The 15703-nt window shown below is 41.4% G+C and overlaps 1 protein-coding gene across 3 annotated transcripts in view; it reads right to left on the bottom strand.

The window, feature by feature from the left end:
• RAB1A (RAB1A, member RAS oncogene family) overlaps positions 1-5846 on the bottom strand; it is a 37052-nt gene extending 31206 nt beyond the window's left edge. Inside the window, exon 1 of one of the 3 annotated variants that reach the window (XM_089923096.1) lies at positions 5595-5846. In XM_089923096.1, coding sequence (XP_089779222.1) covers positions 5595-5617 — 23 coding nt within the window. In that variant the 5' untranslated portion in view covers positions 5618-5846. The remainder of the gene's footprint in view (positions 1-5594) is intronic. The other 2 variants (XM_089923095.1, XM_022597331.2) reach the window with 2 other exon arrangements.
• Between the last annotated feature and the right edge of the window lie 9857 nt (positions 5847-15703).

Below are 15703 nucleotides of genomic sequence, written 5' to 3'. Positions count from 1 at the left end.
GGCCCGGTCCGGGAAGATCCCACATGCCACGGAGCGGCTGGGCCCATGAACCATGGCCGCTGAGCCTGCGCATCCAGAGCCTGTGCTCCGCAACGGGAGAGGCCACAGCAGTGAGAGGCCCGCGTACCGCAAAAAAAAAAAAAAAAAAGGAATAAATGCCCTAAATCAAGTTACTGGAAAACATCTATGGGCAGAGTAGCAAGGACAAAGAACAATTCCACTTAAGTAGTATTGTTATTCAAAGAAAATACATTCAGACAAGTTAAATCCATCACTGTTCCTAGAAAACTTCAATTATATAATTCACTCAATTTCCTTTGTAAAGATCACTAGTTTGAGATGCAGACTGCATAAAATATCCTGGGTAAAGACCCTAGCCAAGTAGCTGGCACAAAGAGTAAGCACTTGTTAAATAGTAGCTATTATTATTAAAAATAATGTTTCCAAAGAGTGGTCACCTTTGTGAGCAAAGGTAACACTACCTGTCAGAATTGGGAATCTATAAACATGGAACAGAGTAAACAATGGAACCTATCAACAATCTTGGATTTAATAAAGTGGGGTGTTCTGACCAACTGAGCCATCAGTCACAAAAGTACCAAGGAATATTTCATTTCCTACCTCTCCTTTGTACCCTATTTCTTCACATGTTTAAGTCAGTAAACAAACCAACAAACACTTGTTCTCTTGTTTCCTAAGGCCTCAGGATTATTTTTTTCCCCAAAATATCATTACACCATTACCCTTTTATAATCTGAAACATCACAGGGTGGTTCCAAAGAAAAGCCAAGACTTTGGTTTTTTTCCCTAAATTCTATTCCAGATATCAAAGAAGCAATCTCTTCTCAGCCCCACCTAATACAAGAAAACAGTGGAATAGTCTGACTGTTCCCCTCTCCCTGTAAGATTAAAAAACAAAAGTGGGGGGGACATTTTCAGTTTCTCTTCATCTTAAAACACTCAAAGTATTTTTTAGCAAATCTTTAAAAATCTCAAAATCTTAAAAAGCATTTTATTTAACCCTGTTTTTATATATTAGGAAAGAGACAAGAGTAGGTAACATTAGCAAAAGGAAGCTATTCTTAACTATCAAAAATGAAACTTAACTATTACAACTACAAATAGTAAAACCATCATATATGTCCAATCAAAAGTTACCAAGGAGAGAAAACACACACGGCCAAAGGACTGCTGATAGGATATGAATCCAGCAAGATGCTTAGCACTTGTTAATCATAATCACTTAGATAAATCACTAAGATTGCTTCTAGAATAAAAACTGAAATATTAAAGAAATTGCTCAGAAAACAAAATTCTCTTTAAAAGTCAACTAAACAGCCGGCAAGAGAACACTTGATTCTGAAGCTCTTCCATCTTTAAGACAAAAAAAAAAACAAAAACCTTGAATATGTAAGAAACCGTCAACATCTTATACTTTAACCTAATTATGATGAAAAGGAAGAAGAAAATTTTAAATGCAAAATTTCAGTTTCTTTCAATGATCCTTGAAGATCATCCATTCACACAAAACTCTTAAGATGGAAAGTCTATATAGCTACTGGTAACTTACATTACCCGAAGAATTACATACATTGATTCTCTACGGACATTAAATAATCATATTCTGAATAGTGAGAATACCTCTTCTTTAAACTTCTTTGAATTTCTCAAATCATTACCAACACTACGAAAAAGTCATCAAGGCAACCTACAAAAAGAAAATCTATTTTTAGTTGATTTCTGCTTCTTTTCTAATAAAAAAATTCTAACTAAAAATTATGTAAAAGGCAGTAATGATATACTTATTAATGAAATTACACTCTGTCAGACAGATAACAGAACTGATTAACTTTTTACCTTTAAACCCTTAAGTTAAAAGACAGATTTATTCAAAGCAGAGTGCTGACAAAAAAAAAAAAAAAAAGTCAGATGTTCCTTGAGTCTACCATAACAGAAAACAAAGTTTAAGAGACTAAAACTTAAGCCATGATATTTTAAAAAGTTAAAAACAAGGTAAGTTTTTTTTTTAAACAAATTTTTTCTGCATTAACCGATGGATCTAGCCGATCCAAAGAGACTACTACATATAGTTCTTCCTACCGTAGTTAACTGGTATATTCATGATAGGTACACCTACTTTATTCTTAACACACTCCTTGATGAAACGGCCAAAATTATTTTCTTGACACTAAAAAAAAAATCTGCTAGAAGCTAATGGATTTGGAAAAATGCTTCTGATATGAGAATAGTGTTAAGTACTTCTTAAGCAGTGTGCTGAAATAATCACTGCCTGCTTTACCACCTAGCTCAGGAAAATCAAAATCTTTCCTCAAATCTCCAGAAAAAAAAAGAAAGCTCTGATCCTCTCCATCTACTTTTTCCACCGCTCAGATTCCACTTCAGTTGCATTTTGTTTTTGTTTGTAGCATTTGTAATTCAAGTGAGTCAGTCATTACCCTTAATTTCTACCATAAAGATAACCCAGGGCCATCATTTCTCCCAAATCAGCCAAATAACATAGAAAGTAGTAAAAGAAAAAGCTTAAAATTTAATCATTGATTGACATATTTCTTATTCTCCTCACTCCCAAACCAAAAGCTTACAACTTAAAGATCATAAAGTAAAAGCATTCCGTAATAAAGCTACCATCAGATAATCGTATGTCAACCTATATAAATCTAAAATCCTGTTCATTCTGAGAGAACCAAACTTTTTCTTTTGTCAAGAACACATCATCAGTACCAAATTCAGCAGCACCCATAAAGCAGATTTTGAAAGTTTCTAAAAGGATTAAGATAAATAGTAGATGATAAACCAAAACAAGGAACATTTGGGGGTGCACCTGTAAACATTACGTAGTATACTATTATTTCAAATTAGTATATAAAGTGTACGCTATAATATACATGTATTATAATGTACAATATTGTACCTGGCATATAATAAGTGGCCATAAATGTTAGCTATTAGGATAACACTGTGGAATCATGAAAGGCATTCATCCATTAAAAGTTTTAACTTAAGAAAAAAACATGCGACTTTAAAGTTTAGAACAAGGTTTAAAGCAAATGGACTTGTGTTTGGGTGATTAAACTGTAAGAATTTCCTTCTTTTCTCTATTTTCCAATTTTTCTCTACTTTTATGATGGTAACAAACTTTATTAAAGATAAAAAGAAGAAACCGCTGAACTCAGATTTCTAAAAATCTGCTTGCTGGTTGCCTTTGTGACCTTCTGTAATAAAATACCACCTCCTCTCACCTTAGTACTTTTCACTAGTGCTTTTCCAAACATTTTTCCAAACTCCTAGGTTATTTTACTTAAGAGACAGTCTAGAATATAAATACAGTAACCCAGGTACAGGCACACTCAAGGCCATAAAAATATACAAATGATTTCTGGGACTGATTCTGTTGAGGTCATTAATCTAGAGTCCTCAAAAGAAAGAATGGTTTGGCACTCTATTTACTTAAGAATTACTACCCTTGCCATTTATTAACCATTCTTCTTTCTTCTTCTCTCTTGAACAATCCTTCTCACTCCCACTGCTTCTCCAAATCTAATGCTAGTAACTCCCTTACTGGTTTGTTTTCTATAAAGTCTTTCTAAACCCTACTAGCCAACCACAATCCCATACCTTCTTTTAAAATCTTGTGGCTCCAATCCATGCCACACATCTGGAACTTGCCATACGTACTGGTATTTAACATATATAAAATCTATTTTTTATATTCCATTATAAGTTCCTTGCAGGTAAGGATTATATTCCTAAATCCCAGCACTACTGGAATGCCTCACATAATGATGTACACCATCTACAGTGCTCTTACAGTTTACCAAATTGTTCTATATATACTTGAGCCTCACAACTACCCGGATAGGAATAAAGATGACTCCTATTTTACAAAAGGAGAAACAAATTCAGAGTCTAAATCATTTGTCATGCTTCTGTCCAACTAATCTTCAAGATCTATTTACAGTACTAAATATATGTAGCAAATTTAAGAAACTCCTGAACAGAAGACAAACCTCCATAAAATGGAAAATCCATGTACTTTACTGTTGCCAGCAACTACTAAATTAGGGACCTCAAGTTCAACTCTGCCCAACTATGCATAACCAACTTTGTCCTTGGAGCCCTTGATAAAAAACTGCCAACACAGCAAATATGACACTATTAGAACACTTTCTTCAACTTCTTAAGGTATATAAAATTTTAATAAAATACTATGGCTTCTATTTAGAACAAAAAAAAGGGACATTTCAGCATCAAACCACAGTATTACAAAACTTGAAGTCAGAATGCATTTTGCAAGAGCCATGTGACACACACATGACAGTCAGCTAAACCCATGGGCGGACCTTTTAGGGGAAATGTTTGGCAGTAACTGACCAAAGCAGCAAATAAATTCAACATTTAGGTCAAATACTGATCTTTGCTTTAAAAAATTCCTCAAAGCCTTCTGACACTATAGAGGAATACCAATTAAATCTCCTTCAATTATTCCTTAATTTCAATATGCAAACTGTAGAAGGATGTTTTTAAGGGCCATTAAGGAGAACCCAAGAAAGTCTTCCCAAGGAAAGTGAACACCAGTTCCCAGGAAAGGTGCCAGGTGTGTCACATCTGCTGTGGTGACTTACTGAGTAAGCAAGAAAAAGAAATGCATTAACTTTTCATGACACGTCATGGAACCTCATTCCCTATCTGCAAGCATTCGAGTAGGTAATCCAAACCCTACAGATCTATCATAGGGCCCATTCGTTTCTCTTTCAACTTGAAAGCAAAGTCTTCCTTTTAGTTGGTAATATCACAAAGATGTCCCTAGGTTTTAGTGCTGGTGTTTTGTTTTTCCCTTGACCTACACATGGCAAAAAGACTGTAGTGTCCTCAAAAAAATAAAAAATTCTCACAAATGCCCAGGTTTTTGGGAAGGCAATGGGACCGCTGAGTTCGTAAAGAACTCCAGGAAAAAACTAAAAGAGAACTAAAAATTTTAAATCTCTTCTCACCATCTACCCATTCCCCTAAATCCCACGCAATCCTGAAAAGCATCCATATTACCTACAACCTGGCGCGGAGGATGGAAGAGAGAGCCAACAAGCTCAAGATTTGCAAGTAACGCTGGTTTCCACCCCGACGGCTCTGACAGCTCCGCAGACCGCGGGCGCAGGATCTAACAGTGTCCTCTAGGAGAGTTCTCCCACCCCATCCCCTCCCTCCCCTTAAAAACAGGCCCTCCTTCAAAAGTCACTGCCTCCAAGACAAGCTACCCCTTCCCACGACCCCACCACCGACTCCCCGACACCCCAACCCCCTTACCAGACTGCTCCTCCGCACGGGCCTGGCACTCAGGCCAGAACTCCAACCAGACCGGGTCCAGGCCCGGACGGCTCACCCCTCCGACCCGATCCCTCCCCCCGACCGCCCCTCCTCCGTCAGACAATGGGGCCCGACTCCCCGCCGCCAACCTCTCCTGCCCCATCACCCCCACCTCACCCCGGCCGAGGCCCCCGCCTCCGCCCTCCTCGCACCCTCTAAGCTTTCCCAAGCTGGCCCACGGACCCAGCCGACCGGCGCTCTCCTGCACTCACTATTCGGGATTCATGCTGGACATGTCACTGCAGCTGCCGCCGCCGCCACCGCCGCCCTTGCTGCTGCAGCCGCCGCCCTGACTCTCCGCGCCACGCGTAGTCGAAGGGAGAGGAATGAGATACGCTGTTCCGAGAGAGCAATCGTCTTCCCTCCACTCCGTCCCCTTAGAACACAATCAGCAGCCGCCACCACTCAGCTATCGCTTCCACCCAAAATGGCCGCCGGCGAACCAGGAAATAGGAAAGCCTTAGACCAAGGGGCCTTTACACATCCCAAAGGGCGGCCGCACCGCGTGGCATGCCGGGAAAGAGAGTTGCGAGCGTCGCTGCGGGCGCTGGGGAACGACGGTACGGCGCCGCGACCCGGACTCAGCTTCCCGCCAAGCCCCGCGTTTCTGGCGCACGCGTACTTGAGGGGTTGTCGCCCGCCCTATTCCCCCCCTCTCCCAACACCCCCCGCTCCGCCCCTCCCTGCTCCCCTCCCCTCGGACTCGCTGGCTAGGACTTCGCTAGGACTCCCCCTAGCGGATTGGCTAAGGCCGAGCGGCCCTGGTGATGTCATCAGTGAGACGTGGCAGCCAGGCGAGTCAGCGCCCCACGGGGGAGGGGAGGGACTGAGGGCTGTGCTGGCCGCTGGCGGAAGAAGGGGGTGGGGATCAGGGGACCCTGAGCGGCGGGGAGAGAGGGGATGGAACCCGAGGGACCGCCTGAGTGCCTAGGCGGAGGGACGGTCTTGCCTCCTGTGCGCCTTCTTGAGGCTTGAGCTTCCCGGCCGGTCCCAGGACCTCCGCTCTAAGGATGGAAGAAGAGTCCAGGGGCCTCTGCGGAAAACTTTGGGTCTTTGGAAAACACGAAGCCGTTCTTTCAGTTCTCTTCCTCACTCACCCAACCCCACTGGATCTGGTCATCGACCAGTGTTGGCCGCAAGCACTACCATTTTCTTTTTTGATCTCTTACCATTCCCTTTCCAGCCCCTCTCTGATCACGTCAGCCTGGATATTGCAGCAGCCTCCGTCAGAGTGGACTATCTGCCTCTGTCTCTTCTCTGCCCCATGCCATTTGCACCCATATCTAGACGTATCTTCCTGAAACATTTCCATCCCTAACCCCACATCTTTCAGTGCCTCCACGTTGCGTGGATGGAGCACACCCTGGAGCCAGACAAAAATCGTGATCTTCCTGCCCTGGTTCCAGCCTTCGTGTTGAGTTATACTTATTTTTAGTTGTTATTTAATTCTGAGCCATTCTACAAGATTGACAAGTAATAAGCAATAGCGCAGATCATCACTATACAATATCTGGAAACTTCAGGAGTAATATTAACACTACATTTTTTAAAAAGCTTATTGTCTTAACAGCTCTCTTTAATCAGCTCAGGAATTTAAATCTCCACTAAACTTTAACACATTATCTCGGGTTACTTAATTACACAGGGCATAGTGTAATACATTGGCCAAAGTTTATCTTCCAACTTGTTCTAAGAACCGAGAAAATTATCTCAAAAGTGTGGTTGCATGATCACTTTAAATTCCCATGACATCAAAATATGGAAAGAAGGCAGTTCTTATTTCTACCCATTTACTAACTACACCCCTTTAACGCACAAATTTAACGCATGCGCTTTAGTTGACCACCTCATCAAACAGTACACTAGAATTCCTCCTCATCATGTTGGCTTCTGAAACGAACGTGGTCAACACGTCAGAAGTACCCTGAATGGATCAATGATAGACGTCAAAAAGTGTTTATTACCCTAGACTCTCGTCCCTTCCTGCTTATTGTGATTTCACAGAAGAAAAACTCAGAAAATCTCTAAAGAATTCATCTTGAGGGACTTCCCTGGTGGTGCAGTGGTTAAGAATCCGCCTGCCAATGCAGGGGACACGGGTTTGATCCTGCCACGCAGCACCTAAGCCTGTGCGCCACAACTACTGAGCCTGCTCTCTAGACCCCGCATGCCACAACTACTGAAGCCCGTGCACCTAGAGCCCGTGCTCAGCAGCAAGAGAAGCCACTGCAATGAGAAGCCCGTGCACCTCAACGAAGAGTAGCCCCTGCTAGCCACAACTAGAGAAAGCCCGCATGCAGCAATGAAGACCCAACGCAGCCATAAATAAATAAATAAATTTATTTATTTATTTATTTATTTTTAAAAAAAAAGAATTCATCTTGAGCCAAAGATAAAAATTCTAACCTGTTCCTTCCCTTGGGTATAACCCTATACTTCCTTTAATTACTTATTTCCTTTCCCAAGAAATAACTAGTAACTTTAACCTAAGCGAGAGTAGTTGTTAGATTTAAATGAAACATGAAAAAGCATGTAGTACAATGACTTTGGGAGCACTTAGTAAATGGTAATTACCTTCCTGAAAGTTTTTTTTTTTGGCTGTGTTGCGTCTTCGTTGCTGCGCACGCGCTTTCTCTAGTTGCACGAGCGGGGGCTACTCTTCGTTGCAGTGCGCGGGCTTCTCATCTTGTCGGCTTTTCTCACTGTGGAGCACGGGCTCTAGGCGCGCGGGCTTCAGTAGTTGCGGCTCATGGGCTCTAGAGTGCAGGCTCAGTAGTTGTGGCGCACAGACTTAGTTGCTCCGTGTCCCCTGTAATGGCAGGCGGATTCTCAACCACTGCACCACCAGGGAAGCCCCCTTCCTGAAAGTTTTAAGTGTACCTGATGTATACCAAGGACAGAATGCCTCATATCATAGTTGTGATGTTGTAGTATGCAAGGAGATCAGAGGCAGTGGTGGGTGGGTGTTTCCCACCCCGTACTACACCTTATATGTCATTTACATTAACTTCCTTCCCCAAAAAAGTGACAGTTTTGCTGATTCAAACTTTAATATATTTCATATTAGGTGTTTGATTAGCTACTTTTATAGTTCAGATTAATAACTCTATAATTCATTAAACTAGCATGAGCCCTGTTGATTGCCCTATTGTTAAATCAGAACTCTCCTAAGGCCATTTGGCTATTTGTTCTCTGGCTCATTCTTTTCTTTCTTTCTTTCTTCATTCCTTCTTTTCCTTTTCTTCCCTTTTTCTTTTATTAAATATTTATGACCTGGCATGTAATAAATGTGCTTGGAACTTGTGCTTGGAACGATGAGGAATACAAAGGGGAATGATTACAGCTCTCTAGCTGCAAGATAACAACCTATTGAGAGAAAGATGTGTACACAAATAAGGCTTAGAGGGGAAAATGCAAAAATAAATTTAAATAATACAATGTGTATAGAGACAGAAATCAGATCAGTGACTGCTAGGACCTAGGAATGGGAGGAGGGAATTGTCCACAAACAGACACAAGGGAACTTTTGGGTTTGATGGAAATACTCTTTTTTTTTTTTTTTTTTTGTGGTACGCAGGCCTCTCACTGTCACGGCCTCTCTTGTTGCGGAGCACAAGCTCCAGATGCGCAGGCTCAGTAGTTGTGGCTCACAGGCCTAGTTGCTCCACAGCATGTGGGATCTTCCCAGACCAGGGCTTGAACCCGTGTTCCCTGCATTAGCAGGCAGATTCTCAACCACTACGCCACCAGGGAAGCCCTGTGGGGATTTTTTTGATGAAGTTTTAAATGGGATTTTTTTTTAACTTTCTCTTTCTGATATTTCAGTATTAGTATATAGAAACACAATGCATTTCTGTATATTAATCTTGCAACCTTGCTGAATTCATTGATTAGTTCTAATTGTTTTGGGGTGGAGACTTTAGGGTTCTCTATATAAAGTATCATGTCATCTGCAAATAGTGACAGTTTTACTTCTTCCCTTCCAATTTGGATACCTTTTATTTCTTTTTCTTGTCTGATTGCTGTGACTAGGATTTCCAATACTATGTTAAATAGAAGCAGCAAGAGTGTGCATCCTTGTCTTGTTCCTGAATTTAGTGGGAAGGCTTTTAGCTTTTTACTGTTGAGCATTATGTTGGCTGTGCGTTTGTTGTAAATGGTCTTTATTATGTTAAGATATGTTCCCTTTACCCACTTTGATGAGAGTTTTTATGATGAATGGATGTTGAATTTTGCAGAAGACAAACTTTTTGCATCTTTATCACAAGAGGCCGTGGAGCAAGTTAGAGTAAGTTGTCCACTGAGCTGGGAGTAAGAGTTATCTCTTTGAATGTTTGCATCTCAAAGATATAGGAAGCAGAAAAGGATTTATAATTGCAAGCTTTCTAAAGTAACTGCTCTAAGAGGGGGTCCTGTGGCCTGTCTGGCTGTCACCAAGTTTTGGCTGGAATAAACAGTAAATTCTCCAGGCAGTATTGCACTTTCTCAGGCAGGCATTTTAAGGCGGGCTGGGGTCATCCTAAGAATGTGGCCTCGAGCTGTTAGACACTATCCTGGTGTTTGTTCAAATCTCTTGGTGTGTAGGGGTGAGTGGGTGGGTGGGTGGTGTAGACAAAATCATTTGTGCTGAAAGTCCATAATATTTATAGGCCAAGGTTGAGACCTAGTTGAGAAGAGGGCTCAAAGGAAGTTGACCAGATTTTGGCCAAAGAGAGAGTTTTTGTCAAGACAGAACTCTGGCTTTAAGATGTCCAACAATTGTGTGAGAACCATCCCTTTATTTCAGTGACTCTAAAGTACCACATTTGATACAGAAAGTAGGCAGCAATGGTGAAAAATCTTAGTAAAGTTGGAAAAGGTTTCCAGGACTTGAATTTCTGTCATCACCTGCCCCTTCCTCCAGATACCCCCTCCCCATACCCAACTTTACCCTAAAAGTATACCCACAACACACATTCAGCTCATCCCCAATTCAGTTTAAGGGGTTTTCCACTCCTCCTCTACTTTTCCTCACCTCTCCCAACATACAGAACATCTCCTCTTGCCTTAGGGCTGAGAGAGAGTTTCAAGGCGAGGTTACCACTTCACCTCTGCTTTCTCCCTCCAAAACAGGAAGGTGGACAGGATGTAGACTCTTGCTTCCCTACATCCCCCCCATTGAGTCTTCTCAACCTTGCGCAAGACTTGAAGCTGGATGGCATTGGCTGAACCATCCTGTTTCACTAAAATGTGGTGGGAATCAGGGAACACTGGTACGGGAGAGAACCTTGGAGAATATTTACTAAAGAACACTTGATTAATTTTAGGCAAGAAAACTAAATCCTGTGGGTGAGTTAATGACACAGGAGGAGTAGAACCCATCCCTCCCAACTCGCATTCTAGTGCTCTTCCCATTGAGCTTAGGATTATGTGCTGAGGCCCCTGGAAAGGAAGTGTCAGAGGGCACTTAAAAAAAAGAGAACTGTCTCATCAAACCCAACCATTTTTTTTTAACACAATAGATGAAATGAAAACCAGAAGAGGACTCTACTCTGTTCAATATTTACTCTCTAGTACCCCCAACAGGGCTCTGAAAATTCCCAGAAGTTGGTACTATCTTCTACTTATTCTCCCGTCAGAATTCCACATATTCCTAGGACCCAACTATAATCACACCCCTTCCTGGAAGCCTTTCCTGTCCACATCAACCTGAAGTGGGCTACCTTTGCCCTCTTGTTTACCTCAGCTCTTGTTTTAGTGCTCACATAATTCCTCATACAAAGCTGTCCAATTCAGAAGCCATGATCAACATATGGTTATTTAAAATAATTAAAAGTAAGTTAAAAATTGCACTATCCACAATTCAGATGCTCAACAGTCACATGTGGCTAACGCCTACTTTATTAGACAATGCACATTATAGAACCTTTCCATCATCACGGAAAGTTCTATTAGACTACATACCATTAGTTATAATGTTTTATGTATATATTTTATTTTTTCCAACTAGACTATGAGCTCCATGAGGGCAGGGACCACACCTTACCAAACTCTGTATCCCTTCCCACCGACACTTAACACAGTGATTTATACCTAATAAATACCCAACATATTCATTGATTGGGTCCTCAGGAAAGCATTGCCTTATTAGTAAGCTCTAGGATTACTTAAATCTTTTTGCTTTTTCCTCAGCCAAAAATAAATCTCAGTCCATCTTCCCAGAAAGAGGAACAATGCATCAAAGCCTAACAGATAAGAAACTGCTGTCCACCCAGGCATGGTCAGCAGGAAGAAAGGGCAAAGGAAGAGATTGGCTACAGTGTACTATGGCTGGCACAGATATCAAACTCCAGGCCTTTGACCCTCTGAAAAGAGCTCTCTCTGAATGCCTAGTTCCTTGACTTCCACCTCCTGTGGAGTTGTCTCCAATCTGCAATATTTCTGTGTTGCCAAGACCACTACAGTGTTCAGCAATCAGTAGGGCAGGCCACAGGTGTGTCGAATAAAATCAGATTGAATATTCCCTAAATAGCTCTCAGAACCATTCCAGACACCCCAGATCCAGAGTGACAAAGGGCTCAGCTAGTGAACTTGGACCTCCAACAGAGCATACCTCCAACAGCCTGACTTTCCCCAGCTCTCAGGTACCAACCTGATCTCAATCAGTCGGGCTTCTGGACTCAGTTACTAAAACCTAATCTCTCCCAGAAATCCACTAGCAAGTAAGAGTTGAACCATGCTTGATTATATTCAGTCCAGTATTTTCTCCTCTAAGAGCTTCTTTATTTTCTAATTGTTTTAAGCGTAATACTTGTACCCTTGAGAGCAGAGACCTCATTGCCATCACTGTACTCCACATTTTTTGAGGTGATTAAATGAAGGCAATATTTGTGAAAGTGCCTGCCACAGACGAGACCTCAAAAATGTCAACTCCCTCTGCTGTTGTCTCCCTCTCTGGCATCTAGCCCAGAGCTACACCTCCTTTCCTTGCTCCTCTAAGTCTCACCCATTCTAAAGATGCAATTTAAAGTCCCCTTTCTCTCCAGGAAGTCCCTCTTGACCACCCAGTGGGAAATGATCTCTCTCTCCACTGAACTTCCACTACCAACACCAGTGAGTCCTTCACGACTCTGCTGGCCTGGGTATTTTGTTAGTTACCCTCCTGTGTATGCTTCTTTTTTTTTTTTTTCTGTGGTATCATTTTATTTTTTTTGACATCTTTACTGGAGTATTATTGCTTTACAATGGTGTGCTAGTTTCTGCTTTATAACAAAGTGAATCAGCTATACATATACATATATTCCCATATCCCCTCCCTCTTGCATCTCCCTCCTACCCTCCTTATCCCACCCCTCTAGGTGGTCACAAAACACTGAGCTGATCTCCCTGTGCTATGCAGCTGCTTCCCACTAGCTATCTATTTTACATTTGGTAGTGTATATATGTCCATGCCACTCTCTCACTTTGTGTCAGCTTACCCTTCCCCCTCCCTGTGTCCTCAAGTCCATTCTCTAGTAGGTCCGAGTCTTTTTTCCTTTCCTGCCCCTAGGTTCTTCATGACCATTTTTGTTTTTTTAGATTCCATATATATGTATTAACATACAGTATTTTTTTTCTCTTTCTGACTTACTTCATTCTGTATGACAGACTCTAGGTCTATCCACCTCACTACAAATAACTCAATTTCATTTCTTTTTATGGCTAATATTCCATTGTATATATGTGCCACATGTTCTTTATCCATTCATCTGTCGATGGACACTTAGGTTGCTTCCATGTCCTGGCTATTGTAAATAGAGCTGCAGTGAACATTGTGGTACATGACTCTTTCTGAATTATGGTTTTCTCAGGGTATATCCCCAGTAGTGGGATTGCAGGGTCGCATGGTAGTTCTATTTTTAGTTTTTTAAGGAACCTCCATACTGTTCTCCATAGTAGCTGTATCAATTTACATTCCCACCCATGTATGTTTCTTGAGGATTGTAAACTTCTTTATGTCTCCAGGGCTTAGCCCATAACAGATCTTCTGTAAATATCTAGTGTTTGACTTGTTTGTAAAATCAACAAATATATTTTAACAAATGTTCAATTATATTGAACACACAGGTGCTGGTATCTTTCTCCACGAGAGACTATATTCAGGACACAGGCTGAATGTATAACACATAACAGTGACCGGCTTTTATCAACCACACCATTGATTGACAAACCTCAGTGATGGCTCTTCTTATGCGGCATGTCCCAGTGATGTTGCCATGGCACCACCTATGGGCATAGCACCATAAACTTCTGCACAGGATCACTCAAATTTCAGCTGATGCTCTTGTAAAGGGAAAATATCTTTTTCCTCTACTCATTTTAGCTTCATTGGCTAGTGCCCCATAAATTAGACTGATAAAAGACATTAACAAGAGAAAAACAAACAGAAGTTTATTAACATGTGCATTGCACATACACATGGGCGCATTCAGAGAAAGTAACTCAGAGATGAGTTACTCACATAGGTGTTAGCACTTTAACAAAAGAATAATAAACTTTTAGAGAAGTGTCAAGAGGAAGGGAAAGGACTTTGAGTTTCTAGCAGCAGCAAATTGTGGAAAGGTATATATATGGGGGAACCAATGGAAGAAAAGGGCTAATTAGTGAGATTTGTTATGTAGATTCCTCTGGTGCCATCTCTGGGCTGATAAGGGTCTAGAATTGTCTCTGATGATTAACTTCTGTCCTTCCAGGTAGAGAGGAGAGAGTGGTACATCTTTACAAATGTATGTCCTGCTTTTAGGCAACTATGGGAGGGTAGAGAAGTTTTCTTACATCTGCTTCTTCTCTATTGCCTTCAGCTGAAAATAATCCTTATGCCAATGTGGCATATTTTGGGATGGCATATTCTGTTCCCTTTCATTCTTCAATCAGCCAAGCCACAATGACATATCATATGCAAGGAACTCATTTTTACTCACTTTTCAAACAATGGCAACCTGTGTGGACAACTTCTATTTCATATAACAGCAATACTATGTAAGTAGGCTGAGCAAATAAAAATTATGATCTAGCAGATAAGCAGCTGTAGGACAATATGAGATCATCACTGCATGATGTTCTCTGGAATTGGGCTAGAGTGGAAAGGTAAGAAAGTGGAGTTATCTTTTCTGAGTCACTTTGCCACAAGAGTCTCAGTCAGGAAGTCTCATCACTAAGAGTTGCCTTTGCACGCCATGAAATCTGTCTTGGTCTCTCATCTACTCTTTGATCCACTCATTTATTCAACAGTTGTATATTAAGCACCTATTCTGCTCTGACACAGAGATAAACCAATGAACAAAATTGACCAGGTCTATGTCCTTACAAAGAATGTAAATTCTCCTGAGAGGTCTATCATCAATGAACTACTGTATTTCCTCAAAGCTAAGGCATCATTGATTTCCATCATGGATTTAATAGCAGTTTTTCAAGAAAAAAAAGTGCTAAACATGTACACTGATTGGATGTTAGCATCAAAAATGCCTCCCATGGGCTTCCCTGGTGGCTCAGTGGTTGAGAGTCCGCCTGCTGATGCAGGGGACATGGGTTCGTGCCCCGGTCCGGGAAGATCTCACATGCCGCGGAGCGGCTGGGCCCGTGGGCCATGGCCGCTGAGCCTGCGCGTCCGGAGCCTGTGCTCGGCAACGAGAGAGGCCCCAGCAGTGAGAGGCCCGCGTAGCGAAAAAAAAAAAAAAAAAAAAAAGCCTACCTGCCAATATCACCAAGGCAACGAGTTGCTATGACAAAACTCAGTTTATTGCTTACCAAAGTAAGGGAGAACACTAGACAGCCTTCATAGCATCTCAAAGAGGAGTAAGGGCAAATTGGGCTATTTATTGAACTTTAAAAGTCTGGTTTAAGGTGAGTCTTTCACTGAGGAAAGAGGGAAGTCTTGGTTAGCACTGGATAAGGATCGTGATAAAATAGTTTTGCATTGGTAGACACAGAAATTGAGGCAATGGGCTCAAAGAGTCTTGGAGTATAAATTGTCATTTGATGCTTTATTCTGAAGAGTTTATGGGTTTTTCAAGAAGGCCCTGGAATCAACAATAAAGTAATTTGTAACTTTTATCTTCCTGGTCAAGAGTTTCCTAGAATAGTAAAATTATGTTGATGACAGCAGAGGAATAGTAAAGTCATGTTAATGTATGGAGTAAGCTATGTAGGTGGGCTTATAAACGTGAAAAATATGCATCTTAAGAGAAATAAAGTGATTACACAATTAATTATAATTGCAAAATATGTTGTGATGGACAAATATACGGTGTTATGGGAGCATGTAACTCGGGCACCTCGCCTACCCTGCAAAGGTCAGGAAAAG

Source organism: Delphinapterus leucas, chromosome 13 (genome assembly GCF_059928025.1).
Source record: "Delphinapterus leucas isolate spDelLeu-1000000601 "Yukka" chromosome 13, BTC_Dleu_Yukka2, whole genome shotgun sequence".
NCBI lineage: Eukaryota > Metazoa > Chordata > Mammalia > Artiodactyla > Monodontidae > Delphinapterus > Delphinapterus leucas.
This window is presented reverse-complemented; position numbering and strand designations above follow the sequence as displayed.